This window comes from Dama dama, chromosome 9 (assembly GCF_033118175.1).
Source record: "Dama dama isolate Ldn47 chromosome 9, ASM3311817v1, whole genome shotgun sequence".
In the NCBI taxonomy this organism is placed as follows: Eukaryota; Metazoa; Chordata; class Mammalia; order Artiodactyla; family Cervidae; genus Dama; species Dama dama.
Window position 1 is genome coordinate 62,051,029 of NC_083689.1, and position 18,576 is coordinate 62,069,604.

Sequence of the window (18,576 nt, forward strand, 5' to 3'; positions counted from 1 at the left end):
AGGAGAAAGCAAAGGACCAGATATAGGGGGGAAAAAATAGAGCAGAGAAATATTCAGCAGGCATACTTGGACTTACCTTTAGAATTAGCTTAATTTTTAGGAAATAGACATACCTGTTGACATCCATGCTCTTCCTCTCTCTTATCTAACTGTTGACTTTTTTATCTGGTTAACTTTTTGATGAATTTCACTACTTGTAAAGTGGAACAATGATAGCACCTACTATATCAATGAGAGTTTTAGCAGAAAGCAAGGTATACTTGGCTGGAATTTGAAGATAATGAAGGAATCATTCAGAGAAGTGTAGGTAGGGTTAAGGGAACACGTAAGAGATGTTAAAGAATGTATTCAGCTAGGGGATTAACAATAGCATAAAGCTTTTGCCATGCCTTCCACTGCCCAGTCAATTCATAAAGGGATGAGTCAGGGGCTGGGGAACACAGCAGAACAGAGAAGGAAAGAAAAAGGATTGCGGAGGGCTGTGTTGCAAACAGGAAAAGAATCTAGCTTGCAAAGTTGTGAAATGGAACAGTGGCTGTAGTACAGTGTCTGTGATACAACACCGGGTCAATAAAGAGGAGCTTTGCCTTTTTTCTTTTCCCTTAAATTAACCTAGGTCTGTTGAGAAAGAGAGATGAGATTTTTCTGATCTTTCAAAATATATAATAGTATTACTGGAAACAGAACAAAAGTAGAGGTTAGTTGAAAAGTTTCATGAAGGAAGAGATAACAGGGGAGGTTGGAAAAAGAAAATTGTAATTCAGATGAGTTTATGCTTATACAGTACTTAAAGAATATGTGATTAAAAGGTAAAAGATCTAGGGAAAAAGATACACCATAAACTTAGTATACAGATCTGTTGATGAAGAAAATGGTAGAGATTCTTTGTGGTGGTGAACAGGAGCAGAGAGGAATGTTTTTAGCCACGTTAGGAAATGGATTCTATAAAACTATAAAATAATACAGGTTAGGTTTAAATTAATCATTTCTCTCTAATCTTTTTTACATTCCCATATCACCATACCTTGAAATATACTGACTTTTTTTTTTCTTTTAGATTTTCTTTGTTCTTATAAGGAGAAAGGCAGGATTTATACAATGCTATATGAAGGGAGCTCTACACTTTCTGTGGATGCTTAAGTATTTGCTGTTTTTTTTTTTTTTTTTAAGTAAAATCCTATGTATTTATATTAATCTTAAAACCTGGTGAATATTCCTAGGGTCTTATTTTACTTAAGAGGCAGGAGAATGGAGGAAGGAAAAAAATAACCTATCAGTTAGATGAACTAATTACCCACTTGATAAATTTGGGTTTCTTTCTCTTACAAAGGTACCTCCCCCTGCAGGATATCATGTGTATGGAGTGTCTTTCCCGGAAGCTAAAGGAAGCAGTCACCCTATATCTGAGAGTTGTGAGGGTTGTAGATCTCTGTGCAGGGCGATGGTGGGAATACATGCCAAGTGGTAAGTAAATTTAACCTGTAATGTACAGTGGAGCCCCAGTGGAAACTAATAATAGTGTTCCCATCAAAAATTGCTTGTTGCTTTGGGATAGTCTTAACACTTTTAGAAGGTCTGTACTAGGTCTTGGAATTTTCTCAAATTATGCATTGGTCTTGCACATGAAGAACTCAAAAAAGTTTGTAGCCTAACCATAACAAATGGACCTCAGGTAAAGAGACCACTGGAAAAAGTCAATGACTTTAGTTAAATGGAGCACACCTAAAAGGGAAGAATTAATATTAAGGGCTAATCAGGCTTTTCAGTTAACAGTGGTCCTTTAATTACTTTAATGCTTAGCAATTTTGAATGTCTTTTTAAACTACCTTTCATCAACAGTATTCATATCCTGATATTTTGAAAATGTGATGAAGCCATGGTGCTGGGCAAAGTGGAGTGGTGGGGAGCTTAATAGAAGTGAAGGGCTGAGGAGATTTTTGTCTTGCTCTGTTCTGTTATGAGGAACAGAACAGACTACCTCTGAAATATTGAGATGATGTACAGTTTGGGTTGCTACATAGCCTTTTAAGAGCTCATCAGTCAACTGATAACTTTGTCACTTGATCAGAGTTATCACTATATCTTTTTTTGAAGACCATCGCAAAGACTTGAGGGTAGAACCTAGCTTGGTGTGATGTTTGTCTTCAGATACTTTAAAGAAACTGTTGTAAGGGAAGAGGATTTATCATATTGCAAAGATAGAGAAAAGAAAAAATTAGGGGCAATGTGAAAAGGACTGTTATTTGTTTTATTAGGTTTGCTTTAACAGAGGTTAGGCCAGTAGGAATTGTGGAGATGGGGTTAATGCACTAACGAGACAGGATAGCAGAGCGCCCATGTGGTGCAATCTTAAAATGCAAATCTCTGCCCCTTATCAAACCAGAGAAGAATGTGTTTTTACATTGCTGGCTTCTTTTAGACTGTGATAAATACCTGTGAGCCCAAGCCTTCCCATCAGTGTAACAAATGTAAAAAAGTGAAATCAAAAGTCTCTAGCCTAGAATAAGATCTCACTAACCCTGCTTTGCTAGTGCCACTTGGGTCTAGTCTCTGGAGTTTATACCCTGATTCTCTATATAATAATGCTAAATAAGGTTTTTATATAGCATTTTATGGTTTACCTATGTGATATCCTTGGACTCTCCCACCATCTTTGTAAAGGTGGAACTTTACCCATTCTTGGGTGGGAGGCAATGTGTAATATACAACAAAAGAGGATGGCCATTGGCAAAGGTAATGTTCATTTTTTATTTTTTTTAATGGAGTGATTAACTTTTTCATTGGGTTGTGAGAGTAGATATGTGAAATGATTAACACATTGAATGGCTTAGTCAGTAGAGTTACTATACAGAACAATAATGAGGACTGTTGTTTTAATTAGAGAGACCAGGTAATCTCCGAGGTCCCTTCTTACTCTTCATTATTTGTGAATTTGGAGTTTACACAGCATCTTGACTAGCCCTATACAACTAGAACAACTTTTGAAAATTGTAGTAAGACTTAATGGTTTGGAACTTGTATTCTTGAAAATTATCATCTTATTTTTATTTTTTATAAATTTATTTATTATTTATTATTATATTTTATTATATTATTTATTTTATTTTTATTTATAATTATATTTATTATTTTTATTTATTATTATTTTATTTATATATTTATAAACAGTTGCCTTACTGATGGCCTCCATTAAAAACAAAAATTAAAATACTTATCTCTTTACTTACCAAGCACTAGCAGCTCGTACTGTGAAAGTATTTCTCTCTTCCCATCTGGTGGATTCCCACAATGGAGCACAGCTGGCCTTCGAGATAAATAGTTTTCTGTCAGCTCAGCATCCTCATAGTTTGGATCGTTTATGTTCTTAGCTAACTTGCACCTGTCTTGTTCAAAAGAATGAATTGTCTAAAATATCCTGGGAATGATGTTAAACACAGGATAGAGTAATTGTTGTGACATGGGTACCTAAGAGAACCCAGTTTGAGATGGGATTTCGGTTAGAACTGTGAGCTTCCTGAAAATGGGGATCCTGTCTTTCTTATTTTTTTGGTTGTGTGCTCTATAGAGCATAAAGGTTTTATGGACCAGAAAGTACCTTTGGAGAAGGAGAGTGGTGGCCAGATAGGTTGTCCTTCCTCACCACCAGGTCCAAGTCATCTGGGTTGAAAGAATGGTGTTCCTAGTTGAAGAGGTCTGTTCCTTAAAAGCAGCAGCAACAACAACAAAATAATAAAAAGCCTCAACTGTGAAGTATCAACTCAGAATAGGTGGTGTTTCTAATACATTTTCTGTTCCTAAGGGAAATATTTTCTGTTTAACCATTTGTTCCGCTGTAATGTTAGCCTTATGAAAATTTAAAAATACTATCTTTTTGTTGTTAACATTTGATAAAAATAACAAGTGATGATAAACTTGGCTCTAAATACTTGTGAACTTCTTAGGCTTCACAGATTCCAGTTTTCTGACACTACTAAAGAAGATGCCAGATGTTGAACAGCTATATGGCCTTCACCCTCGATACCTTGAGAGGCGAAGGGTACGGGGCCATGAGGCTTTTAGCATTCCAGGAGTTCTGGAAGCTTTGCAGGCATGCCCAAACTTAGTGGTGAGTGCACTTGGTTGAACATTTGACATCAACTGATTAATGAAGCACTAAATTAAAAGAATGATAAAACATGTTCATGCAAATTTCATTCATAATGAACTTTTAAGTTCCACTGCATACTTAGGATCTTATGATATAGAAATAGAAGCTTTGGATGCTAAATAAAAGCCTTTCTTATGCTTGCTTTGGCATTATTTTGTAGGGTGTGGAAACTTCTCACTTGGAATTAGTAGAATCCATTTGGACATACATGCCACATGTTCATATTTTGGGGAAATTTCGTAACCGTAATGGAGCATTTCCAATTCCTCCTGAAAATAAACTGAAAATTCCTATAGGAGCCAAAATTCAAACTTTACATTTAGTTGGTGAGTACATGTTTCTTGGGTTACTTGTAACTCCTTTAAATGCCATACAGCTGAATATTAATGGAAAGGGAATAATGGGGATTTTAGAAATAGCCTTGCTGATGGCAACTGAGAGGGGTAGGATGGGGTGGGTGGTGGGAGGGAGGTTCAAGAAGGAGGGGACATATGTATACCTTTGGCTGATTCATGTTGATGTGTGGCAGAAACATATTGTAAAGCAGTGATCCTCCAAATAAAAATTTAATTTTTAATTAAATATTTTATTTTAAAGTACATATATGAAAAAGAAAAAGAAATGCTTCTGAGACTTGCATAAAAATTTAGATTTCCCACTAAAGAGCCTTTGGGGCCAGAGGCCTGGTGGGTAGGTGAGAAAACTACTATTTCAAAATCAGTCTGTTTTCATTTTAATAGGCAGTTTGAGTAATTTGGAAAGTTGTTGGGCTTTTTGTGTTTTTGATTTTTTGAATGAGCTGGAATCTTGCCCCTGTTTTCTGATACCCACCTTTTGCTCCTAGCTCTACCCTTTAGGGGGCTTCCCTGGTGGCTCAGAGGGTAAAGCATCTGCCTGCAATGCAGGAGACCTGGGTTCGATCCCTGGGTCAGGAAGATCTCCTGGAGAAGGAAATGGCAACCCACTCCAGTATTCTTGCCTGGAGAATCCCATGGACGGAGGAACCTGGTAGGCTACAGTCCACGGGGTTGCAAAGAGCTGGACATGACCCAGCAACTTCACTACCCTTTAGGGGAGAGTTTAGAGAATAGTTCTCCAGTACAACTTACTGTGATGATGGAAATGTCCTATATTTGTACTATCACATATGATACCCACTGTGGCCAGTGAAACAGAAAAACTGAATTTTTAAATTTTATTGTAGTTTATCAGATAGCCACATGTAGCTAGTGGCTACTTTTATTATCCTCTTCAGTTCTAGAACATGACACAATAAAAAATCTTAGATAAAACTCTTGTTTACTTGTATCTTCTCCAAGCAGAAAACTCCCCCGTTTCTTCAACCCAGAGCTTCTGGAAAACTCTGCCACTTCTCTGTTTCCCTGAGAAATGAGGAGGAAGTGGTCTTTTTTCCAAAGACACCTTATTTGCAGTGATGACAGGGCATTCTCCGTCTAAATATTCTCTGAAATTGTATCCTGATAATTTCAAACCTAAGTAAATGATAAGGACAGACATTTTCTCAAATTTAATTTGTTGTCTTTGGCTTAGATTGCTGAAAGGAATTTCAGGGTGGTGGGGAGGACTCCTGTTACTATAGTCTGACCTTTAGTACTGACTAAGTATTTTATTTAACTTGTACATATTGAGTATCTGCTCTGTTCCAAGCATTCTTCCAGATATTGGGGATGGTCCTGAAGAACTGGGTATTTCTGAGACTGGGAAGGGAGAGCAGCAGGAACGTTAAGGAGTAGGTCTTAAAAACCAGCTAGATACGCAGCTATGGGAGACAGGCAGAGCTCTCCAGCAGTCTTTCCTTTACAAGATGAAGGGGTGGCTCTGATGAAAGACTTGGATATCTAGTTTGAATTTGGATTTTTAGGTAATAAAGGAATTCTATAATATCTGAAGTTTATAATATAAGCTCTCTAAAGTCAGAGACTGTGGTTATATCTTTATATTTTCCATGATGCCTGTCACAGTTCATTGCAAATATAAATAAGTACTTGGTAAATTTTGTTGACATGCATTAATTCATTTGATTAATTCAACAGTTTAACACTGTGATGGTGATACAAACGTGTATAGTAAATTAATGAACATGCTGGGGAAGACAGGTAATTGTGTCCTTTGTTTATAGAATGGATTTGGGATAAAATGTGGATTGGGCATAGAATATAACTGTCTTGTCTGGGTCTGTCTCACCCTTGCTGCCCTTGGGTTTCCTAATCAGAACTACCACCATGATGGTAGATGCTAAATATATCTTTGTGAATTTTGCGTCTTGAGTCTCAATCTGTACCTTACTTCTGCTTTTCTTCCTTTGGACTAATCCCCAGTGAGTACAGTGTTTACGCATAGTGCAAAGCTAAAGCTAGCTATGCTTTTTCAGGTGGACCAGGTTAAGGAGTAATGCTTATAGTAGAATGTGCATAAATTTAGCTTTCAAAGAACCACCAATTTAAGTACTCCCAGTTTTGCTTTCTCTAGTTGCTGTTGCTAGCAGGGCTTCTACTGACTCAAGGTTAAAAATTACATTAAACTGATTTTGCCAGCTGTTGCTTTCTAAATGTCATCACTCTGGATCCTTGAATTTCTTTCTGAGAATTTGTCACTTCTTTGCTGTTCCCTAATCTACAGTGTTTAGGCTTTTGGGCAAGTTCCTCAAACTGCTTCCTTCCATAAGAATTTTCAAGTTACCCATGTTCTCTCTTCTTCCGTGTCTCTTGACTTATCCTCCTACTGTACGTCCCCTTTCTTCCAGAAATGGTCCTCTGCAAATATGATTCCTGGTAACTCTTGAAGAGTTACAGAGTTAAGAGAAAAGCTTATGTGTATAAAATGTTGAAGTACTTTTTAAATCCCATCTTTCCATTTGCCTTTTCTAAAGAAATTACAAAGTAGTCTGTTCATTGTTTGTTTAAATTGTTCTTTACAAGCCTGTTTTATATAAGCTTATCTTCATAGGCGCTAACTAGGTAGTTTGTTCTGATGAAAATATCCAGGAAGGATATATTGTCAACTTGAAAAATAGACTGTTGAACCTGTACACAGCAAACAGTGTCTTTTAGTGGTTTTCTTGTTTTTTTCTTTTTTTGTGTATATGCTTTAGGGGTGAATGTTCCTGAAATTCCTTGTATCCCAATGCTAAGGCACCTTTACATGAAGTGGGTAAGACTCACTAAACCACAGCCGTTCAAAGATTTTCTTTGCATCAGTTTACGAACTTTTGTCATGAGGAACTGTGCAGGTAAGGGTCTATAGTTGTAGTGGAAATATACATATACCATTCTAAAAATACCCTAAAGCAAACTGCATAGATACGATACAGTTGTAAGTGAAATTATATTATGCTGTTACTATTTATGTTTGTAACTTACCTTATGTAGGTAAATGTACTTTTTTTGTTTTAAAGACAGTAGACACATGACTTGCCTTTGACCCTTCGCAAAGTGTCAAAATGTCTACCTATTTCTTATGGGCACTTTTTATATAGGTTTGTTTTAATAAATTTTTGTATACTTTCTGTGTCTCTGGTCTCTTGATCTTTTTGCATGTAACTATTGTCTGACTTAGTATACCGTAAAGCATAAAACACTGCTTTTACGATACTACATTTTTGTTCCAAAACCTTCAATATTTCTGCTGTCCTAGTGTGTCAAGTGGGGACTGTTCTGCTTCAAAGTTCATAACCAGAGCTGTTCTTGGTACCTTATTTCAGAGTCCTTTCCAAAGTACCCCTTTTATTGTCAGGCCTGTCTACTCACTGTTCCCAAACAACCGTACCAGCTCTCACCTGAGTGTCTGTTCTTATTCTTGTTTTCTTGTCCTGAGGTTTAACACTTCCTTCCTCCTCTTTACTTGTATGCATCTTTTATGCAAGTTTTGCCTCATCGACTGACTTCTCTTTTTTATGTAGTACATCAGATTTGATTTTTGTTTTTGATATGTTCTGCCTTTTTATCTTTTTATAATTATTCATGTTTTATGTCCATGTCAGTTGCAAACTCTTTGATGGATAGGATCCTATCTTGTGATCTTCCATAACACCTAATATAATACTGGTCACATAGAGAGATGTTTAAGTCATTGAGCTATTTACTTTAATGAAGGATCAAATTTTCAACTTGCATTTTCCCCCTCAGTTATTTTCAGCTCAAGACTATTGAGACTCCAGGGAATTTAAAAAAATACTAAATCTCTAATGTTACTGAAAAATCCTTATGCTGAATCAGTATATGGTTGACTTACTAATGGTTTTGTTTCCAGTGATAAATTGTCAAGAGCCAGCCATTTGGCTATCATTTTCAGACATAGAATTTATAAGTTATTCATTTCAGTTGCTGATTTGAAAAATCATCTTGGCAATTTACATTGTTCCATTGAAATTGTTTTTCTTCAGGACCCACGAACTCCTTGAAATATGTCCCTTTAGTAACAGGCTTAGCCTCTGCCCGCAACTTGGAACATTTAGAAATGGTTCGAGTTCCTTTCCTTGGAGGTCTTATACAGCATGTAGTTGAAGACAGTTGGAGATCAGGTATTCATTTTCCTTTAGTTACTAAATATTTTAAAAATCAGTTAAAAAATTTATTAAGCTTTTATTTAGCTTTTCTACAGAGTCTTTATAAAAGAAATGCTTGTTAGTAATTTTACTTTCTGTCTGGTGTATTTGATGAAGAATAAGTATGAGTGTGGCTAGTAATCATTTCCTTTTTATGCAGTGTTAAACCTTCTCAATAGTAGCATGATAAGTCATGTTTCTGGCTTGTTAATACTTATCAGTTAGCTAATAATTCATGGTATATTTGAAATCTTTCTGAGAAATGTTAACAGAAATATCCTAGTGGCTTTTGCTGAGAAGAGAGATTTTTTGACTTAGACAAATTAGGTTTACAAAAGAACTCAGGCGTTAGAAATGTTAACCTAACATTTGTCTGATACTTTATAGTATATGAAATGTTTTAAAGTTTATCAATTGGATACTAGATCTACCCATACCCATCAGATGATGGCTTTTAAAAGAAAAGATGATTTTACTGCCTACCACCCATAATTATATTTTAAATGATCATATGTAGTAGAATATGCTCCATGTTAACTATCTCCTCATTGCAACAAAAAGACCTAGAAGTTTAGCTATATAGATAATTAATAGTTGGGAACAGAAAATGTAACTTTGAATGTTGAAAATATAAATGGAAAATCATCGAGTACCATTGGTAACAAATAGATGTTATCATTAATACTGTTAAAATGAGTAAGCAGTGCATTTTTAACATTTTGTCAGTTAATCGAGTCTGGTGCAAGTGTAGTTCATTACATTGTGTGAAGGGAATGGAGACTCCCTCAAAATCAACAGTGTAATTTTTACTCCATGTCTGTAGTTAACAAGATGAAAGTCAGAAAGGAAAAGAAGACCACAGTGGAACTGTTCATTAGAAGACCTAGAGAGAGGTGCCAAAAGCCAAGAATTTGCATAAACGGCCTAAAAGAGCAACAGAGACTTTTCTTCCCTAATAAGTGTTTAAGAACAACTCTAATTTTACTTAAGGAGCCAGAATATCTCACACAATAGTTAATTCTATAAAAATCATAGATCCAAATATAAAAAATAAACTTTTCAAAAGAAAAGTTTGGAGAATGTCTTCTTTAACATTGTTGGGCAGAGATTTGTACATCAAAAAGCATTTACCATAAAGAAAAAAATTGGTAAATTGTGCTAACTTGAAATAAAGACTTTTTGTTGTTGTTCATCAAAAGGCATAAGTGAGAGCTGGAGTAAAAAGTCAAGCTACAGAGTGGGAGAAGCTTTTTGCAATACAGCTGTCAGATGAATATTTAGAATACAAAGTAATGCTCAAAATTCTCTAAGCCAGACTTCAACAATACGTGATCCGTGAACTTCCAGATGTTCAAGCTGGTTTTAGAAAAGGCAGAGGAACCAGAGATCAAATTGCCAACATCCACTTGATCATCAAAAAAGCAAGAGAATTCCAGAAAAACATCTATTCCTGCTTTATTGACTTTGCCAAAGCCTTTGACTGTGTGGATCACAATAAACTGTGGAAAATTCTGAAAGAGATGGGAACACCAGACTACCTGACCTGCCTCTTGAGAAATCTGTCAGGAAGCAGCAGTTAGAACTGGACGTGCAACAACAGACTGGTTCCAAATAGAAAAAGGAGTGCATCTATATATTGTCATCCTGCTTATTTAACTTACATGCAGAATAATACATCATGAGAAACGCTGGGCTGGAGGAAGCACAAGCTAGAATCAGGATTGCCAGGAGAAATATCAATAACCTCAGATATCAGATGATACCACCCTTAGAGCAGAAAGTGAAGAAGAACTAAAGAGCCTCTTGATGAAAGTGAACAAGGAGAGTGAAGAAGTTGGTTTAAAGCTCAACATTCAGAAAACTAAGATCATGGCATCCAGCCGCATCCCTTCATGGCAAATAGATGGGGAAACATTGGCTGACTTTATTTTTCTGGGCTCCAAAATCACTGCAGATGGTGACTGCAGCCATGAAATTAAAAGATGCTTACTCCTTATAAGAAAAGTTATGACCAGCCTATACAGCATATTAAAAAAGAGAGACATTACTTTGCCAACAAAGATCCATCTAGTCAAGGCTATGGTTTTTTCCAGTAGTCATGTATGGGTGGGAGAGTTGGACTATATAAAGAAAGCTGAGTGCCAAAGAATTGTACTTTTTGAGCTGTGGTGTTGGAGAAGACTCTTGAGAGTCCCTTGGACTGCAAGGAGATCCAACCAGTCCATCTTAAAGGAGATCAGTCCTGGATGTTCATTGGAAGGACTGATGTTGAAGCTGAAACTCCAATACTTTGGCCACCTGGTGTGAAGAACTGACTAATTGAAAAGACCCTAATGCTGGGAAAGATTGAAGGTGGGAAGAAAAGGGGACAACAGAGGATGAGATGGTTGGATGGCATCACTGACTCAATGGACATGAATTTGAGTAAACTCTGGGAATTGGTGATGGACAAGGAGGCCTGGTGTGCTGTAGTTCATGGGGTTGCAAAGAGTTGAACACAATTGAGCAACTGAACTGAAAGAATTTAAAATACATGAATTCTAATTTATGTATTTAGAATACAAAAAGAACTAATACTAGTGAGAAAAAGTCAGAAACAATAGGAAAAATAGGAAAACATTTTGAATAGAAAAGATCTTTTGAAAGAGGATATCTGAATGGTAGTAAACATGAAAATATGGTAAATTTCACTGATCATAGAGAAATGAAAATTAAAACCACACTATTATATACAAGCACTAAAATGATTACACCTAAACAATTATCACTGAAAGTGTATATAAATGCTTTATTGAAAGTGCTTTGGTCACAGCAATCCCACTCCTGGGCATACACACCAAGGAAACCAGATCTGAAAGAGACACGTGTACCTCAGTGCTCATCGCAGCACTGTTTGTAATAGCCAGGACATGGAAGCAACCTAGACGCCCATCAGCAGACAAATGGATAAGAAAGCTATGGTACATATACACCATGGAATATTATTCAGCCATTAAAAAGAATTCATTTGAATCAGTTCTAATGAGATGGATGAAACTGGCGCCCATTATACAGAGTGAAGTAAGCCAGAAATATAAACACCAATACAGTATACTAACCCACATATATGGAATTTAAAAAGATGGTAACGATAACCCTATATGCAGGACAGAAAAAGAGACACAGATGTATAGAACAGACTTTAGGACTCTGGGAGAAGGCGAGGGTGGGATTATCTAAGAGAATAGCATTGAAACATGTATATTATCAAGTGTGAAACAGATCACCAGCCCAGGTTGTATGCATGAGACAAGTGCTCAGGGCTGGTGCACTGGGAAGACCCAAAAGGAAGAGATGGGGAGGGAAGTAGGAGGGGGGATCAGCATGGCGAACACATGTAAATCCATGGCTGATTCAGTCAATGTATGGCAAAAACCACTACAATATTATAAAGTAATTAGCCTCCAACTAATAAAAATAAATGAGAAAAGAGAAAAAAAAAAGAAAGTGCTATGGTCAAATGGGATGATAATTGTTTTTGTTCCTTGTTTCCTTTAACTAGGTGGTTTTCGAAATTTGCACACTATTGTTTTGGGAGCTTGTAAAAATGCACTTGAAGTAGATCTTGGTTACCTCATCATCACTGCTGCCCGTAGGTACGTTTTCTTTTCACATTGGGTCATAACTATGTTTTTTTCTGTTTTATAAAAATTGGCAGAATATATATATGATGTTTGATCATGACTTTTTCAGATTTAAAATACAGAGAAGTTGTTTAAATAGCAGTAGGTTATCATTTAGGGGAAGTCTTCTGTACAACTGATGACCAACTGAGCTGCACTCCAGACCCAGCAAGTGTTAAAATGGGCATGATCTCACCAGAGAAAAGCTGCCAGTTACCTGAAAGTGCCTGAGATTCCAACAGAAGTCAGTACTGATATTTGCTCAGGAGCCGTTGTTTCATCCTCTGGACAGTTTTCTGAATTGTTTTAGTTGGGGATAATTGCTATTTAGAAACCACTGTTTTAAGTCAGCTTTTTCAGCATCCTGACCTTTAACATTTAACACTTTTAAATTTTTAACCTATCTTTACATCACTTGATGCCATATTTACTATTTCCCGCACATCAAAAGTCTACCTCTGCTTTTATAATATTTAAATTGAATTTTAAAAAATTAAACTCTTCCTTTCCATCATAGAATATGAAGAGTATAAATAAAACTGTATTTAAGCAAATAGATATTGTTACCTACTATAGGACTAGATTCTTCGTTAAAAACGGGACTTAATATTAGCCTCTAAAAGGTGTTAAAGAAATACCAGATTCTTGCCTTGACTTAATCAGGTTTAGGAAATTACCAAAAAGGATATAAGATTATTATAATTCATTCTTACTGTGGCTTTAGTGTACACGAGATGTGCCCTCACTTTTATAAAATGCTCTTTTAAAGGAAGCATCTCTGATATTTTTTCATGGAGGAGGCAGTGTTTTTGCTTTTGAAACTTCAGTACGATAAACTTCTTTCAGAGCCTTACATTAGGAAGAATCTTCTATTCTGATGGCTTTCATTTTATTCCTTTATGTGTCTCTTGTTCATAGGTTACATGAAGTTCGGATCCAGCCTTCCCTAACCAAAGATGGCGTCTTTTCCGCCCTAAAGATGGCAGAGTTGGAATTCCCCCAGTTTGAAACCCTTCATCTGGGATATGTAGATGAGTTTTTGCTGCAGAGTAAGAATTAGCTCATTTACTCCCCTAAAATTATTGTTGGGAACTTACTTGACAAAGTGAACCCTAAATTTGGATGTGCCATTATTTTCTTAGACATAAAAATACTTAAAATCTCAGGTGCTCTCACTTCTTGAAATTTGAACTTGAAGTGCCAGTGATTTTTTTTTTCCCTATATTGCCTCTGATATTAGCAGATTACAGAAAATGAAGTGGTTGTCTACCCAAAAAAAGATCCTTAGCTACATTTGATATTGTCACCACTTTGCTCCCCAAGTTTCTTTCCCATTCTACTTCATTGTTTTCACAGAATGTCATCCTTGCTTCTGTTTGCTGAATTTGATCTACCACACTTCTTGAAGCTTTTGATGGTCCTCTCAGATGAGGTCCCAGGCCCTACCCCTGCTCTTCATTTTCATAATAAGCCCACTGGGGATTCTGGATTTTCTGATAGTGTTAGCATATTTTGGTCAGTATTCATTTAATGATAACTGCTGTTGGAAGGCTTGTTCACAGCATTTTCTGGAATGTATTTAAAATTGGGAACTCAATCCTTTGGGTTTGAATGCATGTCAGTTCACTATTCAAACTTTTTCCCACATGACAGTAGTCAGACATGCAAGAACATTTACACCATCAGCATGTTTTTATTTTTGCAAGAATTGGTTTCTTACTCATGTAACTTATAACAAGTCTTTCTTAAAATCTCAGTGTCATACCAGGTGGCGTTTTTTCTTTGGATCTAATTTGCATTGTAACAGAACATGAGGACTTTGTTGTTTTTGTTGTTCAGTTGCTGAGTCATGGGCAACTCTTTACAACCCCATGGAGTGCAGCATGCCAGGCTCCTCTGTTTTCCACTGTCTCCTGGAGTTTGGTCAAATTCATGTCCTGGAGTTTTGCTCACATTCATTGAGTCAGTGATACTGTCTAACCATCTGATCCTCTGCTGCCCCCTTGTTTTGCCTTCAGTCTTTCCCAGCATCAGGGTCTTTTTCAGTGAGGCGACTCTGCATCAGGTGGCCAAAATTATTAGAGCTTTAGCATCAGTCCTTTCAATTAATATTCAGAGTTGATTTTCTTTAGGATTGACTGGTTTGACCTCTTTGTAGTCCGAGGGACTCTCAAGAGTCTTCTGCACCACAGTTCAAAAGCATCAGCTCTTCAACGCTTAGCCTTCTTTATGGTTCACCTCTCATGTCTGTACATGACTACTAGGAAAACCATAGTTTTGACTTTATGGACCTTTGTTGGCAAAGTGATGTCTCTACTTTTGAATACACTGTCTAGGTTTGTCATTGCTTTTCTTCCAAGGAGCAAGGATATTTTAATTTCAGGGTTGCAGTCACCATCCACAGTGATTTTGGAGCCCAAGAAAATAAAATCTGTTACTGCTTCCACTTTTCCCCCTTCTATTTGCCATGAAATGATGGGACTAGATGCCATGATCTTAGTTTTTTTAACGTTTGAGTTTCAAGTCAGCTTTTTCACTCTCTTTAACCCTCATTAAGAGGCTCTTTAGTTCCTCTTCACCTTTTTACCAGTAGAGTGGTATCATCTGCATATCTGAGATTTCTCTCAGCAACCTTGATTTCTTAAGACAATCCAGATCAAACAATATGACTGTTGTTTTTCCTTTTTCAGTGAAGTTGCTAACATTCTCTGTTTCTACAAGTGTATATAGTAACAAAATTATTAGCTTTAGCTTAATTTTGTTAAGCTAATTTAAGTTGTTATATAGGAACTGAAAATATGTATATTACTATATAGTAACTTAAAATTTTAAGTTAATAGTAATAGTTAAAGTTATTATTGGTAATTGGTGTTTTTTCTGAAGTCTTGTATTTTGTTTTTCCTAAAAGCTAAAAACTTGATGGAATTTGTGTAGTCATTTAATGATGACTATATTTTACGTCCACTGAGAATTGTCTTTATAACCAGCTATTTCTCAGTAGTGTCTGTTTCCCCTCAACACACACTTTCCTTTGAAAACACTTTACTTTTTGACTACTATTATCTTATGTTTTGCAACATAGCTATTTCATAGTCTTCTTTATACTTAATAATCTCTTAGTTATCCTTTTATAAGTCATTCTTCATATTTGCTACAGTTCACCCATTTCTCCTATATATGTACTTTCCTCTGTTACTCCAAAGTTAAGTCTGGGATTCTCTGTATGAGAATAGCTGCCAGGTGCCTCTAACAAACATGGAGAGATTACAGGTCACTGCTTACACTCTGTCACTTTATCTCTTGCCTCTCAGCCATTTAGGTTTTGAAACATCTTTCCAGGAGGTTGGGGTGGCTCCTGGTAAAACTTGTGTCAGTTCTTTGTTCCAGAGATTCTGGCAAAATATAGAAATATCACCTTTGTCCCCATAGGTTTATGGTAAAAGTGGCAGTGCCAGGTTGGGGAAATGGATGTGCTGAAAAGTAGATGCTGTGTACTAGGAATGTAAGAAAAGTGATCCAAGGATGAATACTTATGAGAGGGGTCCTTTGTTTACGTGGATTCATGATTTCAGAGCTTTGTGGGAAGGTTGGTGTGTAAAACTCATTCAGATTCAGGAGAAGTATAGAATAGTCTTTAGTGTTGGGACTTTGGAAAGAAGGAATGAGATGGAATTGTATTACTCATGGGACCTGGGGCAAATCATTTCTTGGCTTCAAATCATCCAATAAAAAAGTAGAAAACGGTCTTATATCCATTTGACAAGTGAGAAAACATGGACTTTTATAATCTCTCACACTTAGAAAGCATTCAGTAGGGCTTCCCTGGTGGCTCAGTGGTAAAGAGCCAGTGCAGGGGATGTGGGTTCAATCCCTGGTCCAGGAAAATCCCACATACCTCTGAGCAACTAAGTCTGTGTATCACAACTACTGAGCCAACACTCTGGAGCCCTCGAGCTACAACTGCTGGAGCCCAAGTGCCCTAGAGCCTGTGCTATACGCGAAGCTACCACGATGAGAAGCCCATGCACCACAACAAAGAGGAGTCCTCACTCAGAGTAGCTCACCACAACTAGAGAAAGCCTATGTGCAGCAAGAAGACCCAGTGCAGCCATAAGTAAAATACATAAATCTCAAAAAAAAAAGGTTCAGTAACTGGTAGCTTTTACTTCTAGCTGACCTCTGGCTGAAGGAAAAAAGAATCTAAGTCCTAGGTGATGTGATCAGGGTTCTGAAGAAGTGTGACAATCAGGAGACCCTAAAAATAGGAACAGGTCTGAAAGGAATGAATGTAAGACATGGATTTATCATGTTAGGCTGCAGCAGTAATGCTGGAAACACCCACTTGGGATCAATTCAGGATGAACCTGATCATAGGGAGAAGGCAAATTATAGTTCACAGGGCAAGAACAAAGTATTTACCAGGAGACTAAAGAGTATTTCTCAGCAAAATTATGAAGAATTGGTTAAAGTGAAATGTCCAAGAATAGCAGTAAATAGAAAAAACAGGGACCCTAGGAGCAAGACCATGAATTATATGGAAAGAGAAATTTAAAAGAGTTGGGAGTAAATCCCAGTAATGGGCAGGACAGCTTCACCAGAGCAACAGTGTTTTCTTTGTAGTTTGTGTCAGTTTTGATTGCTGGGATTGTGAGAGACATTTATTGGGTTCCCATATCCCAGTATTATGATGGAAATATCCCAGTATTATACATTGAAAATGTAACTGTAAACTAACGAGGCAGAGTCTAGTTTTCCTTCAGATTGCTCGTAGTAAAGTGGACCATCCTATAGAATAAAGGTCAGGCAGGTGGCAGGAATAATAATAGGAAGCAAGGGACACAGTGTGATATCCAGTGGCCTAATCTAGAATGGCGGATCATTTTTTACTAAACCCAGCCCCTACTCTCTGACAAGACAGTAGACCCTAAAGCCCAAGGACAGAGAGAATGGATATGTGTGTTTGAGTTAAAAGTCCACTCTCTAAGGTATAAATATTTACTAATCAATACTGTAGTTCTAAAAATGGATCCAGATTCTCAAAAGTCACTCTTCTCTGCACATGGCCACACCTGATTTGAAAAACATTATCCTTATAGAGTGAAAGAGTTACATTTTAAATAATTACTTTGGCTGTGTCGGGTCTAAATTGTTGTTCATGGCATCATGCGAGATCTTTTAGTGCATCACACAGACTCTGCTGTTGTGGCGTGTGGGTTTAGTTGCTCCATGGCATGTAGGATCTTCTTTCCCCAACCAGGGATAAAAGCCACATCCATTGCATTGCAGGGTGGATTCTTTACCACTGGGCGACCAGGGAAGTCCCAGAGAGTTACATTTTTATTTTAAAAGCTAATAAAACTTCACCATAAGTGTAAACCAGTACAATGTATCCATCAGTTTTGCTTTAAGACTTCACATTCTTTTTTTCCTTTTCTGGACAATTGAAAATAATCTGCTAGCTGTCCCTTAACTTTTAACATAAATTTTTATTTTGCAAACTAAAGACTACCGTTTGTACAGAATACCTAACCTAAGATTGTATCTCAACCTGATGATGGACAGATGAAGCAGAACGATCATAGAGAGTAATCATACTGGATGTTAAAGAGTTGACAACTTAAGTTGTCAAGATTCCATGACACTTAAGAATCTTTTTTGTTTTTTAAATCTCTTTCTAGGCAGAATGGCTAATGCAGATCTGGTGAAGTATGGTTTGGCTGATGTGGTGGAAAATCCTGGTATTATCACTGATATAGGGATGAAGGCAGTCAATGAAGTTTTCTCCTGTATCAAATATCTGGCAATTTATAATTGCCCCCATCTACATAACCCATACAATTGGATCTCAGGTACTATATCTTAAATACAGCTGTATTTTATTGATGTCAAAATAATACATATCTTTGTTTTCTGTATGGCCTTAATTAACATTCCTCATGTAAAATGTAGATTTTTATATAGATTGTTCATAGAAGCTCTGGGAGCCTTTGATAACTGAGTTGGAAATACTTTCAACGCCTCTTTGAACTCCTGAGATTCTCTGCCTAGAAATTTGCACTGTCGAGATAATAGATTCAGTCGTGCTAATTGTTATGTGTTTTTCTTTGGGCCGGGCACGTAAAATTAAGCTTAGGAATTGTTGCCTGGGATATTATGGTTGTTTTCTCTGTGTTACCTTAAAATGGCATATCATCTGAACAAAG

At 36.8% G+C, this 18,576-nt stretch overlaps 1 protein-coding gene across 6 annotated transcripts in view; it reads left to right on the forward strand.

Moving 5' to 3' along the window:
• FBXO38 (F-box protein 38) overlaps window positions 1-18,576 on the forward strand; it is a 62,436-nt gene that overhangs the window by 10,619 nt on the left and 33,241 nt on the right. For 5 of the 6 annotated variants that reach the window (XM_061151670.1, XM_061151672.1, XM_061151671.1 and 2 more), the window contains exons 3-10: window positions 1,331-1,464; window positions 3,942-4,105; window positions 4,308-4,473; window positions 7,260-7,397; window positions 8,550-8,687; window positions 12,253-12,346; window positions 13,292-13,422; window positions 18,052-18,222. In XM_061151670.1, coding sequence (XP_061007653.1) covers window positions 1,331-1,464; window positions 3,942-4,105; window positions 4,308-4,473; window positions 7,260-7,397; window positions 8,550-8,687; window positions 12,253-12,346; window positions 13,292-13,422; window positions 18,052-18,222 — 1,136 coding nt within the window. Of the gene's footprint in view, window positions 1-1,330; window positions 1,465-3,941; window positions 4,106-4,307; window positions 4,474-5,966; window positions 6,265-7,259; window positions 7,398-8,549; window positions 8,688-12,252; window positions 12,347-13,291; window positions 13,423-18,051; window positions 18,223-18,576 lie in introns of those variants that run through there. The other variant, XM_061151674.1, reaches the window with a different exon arrangement.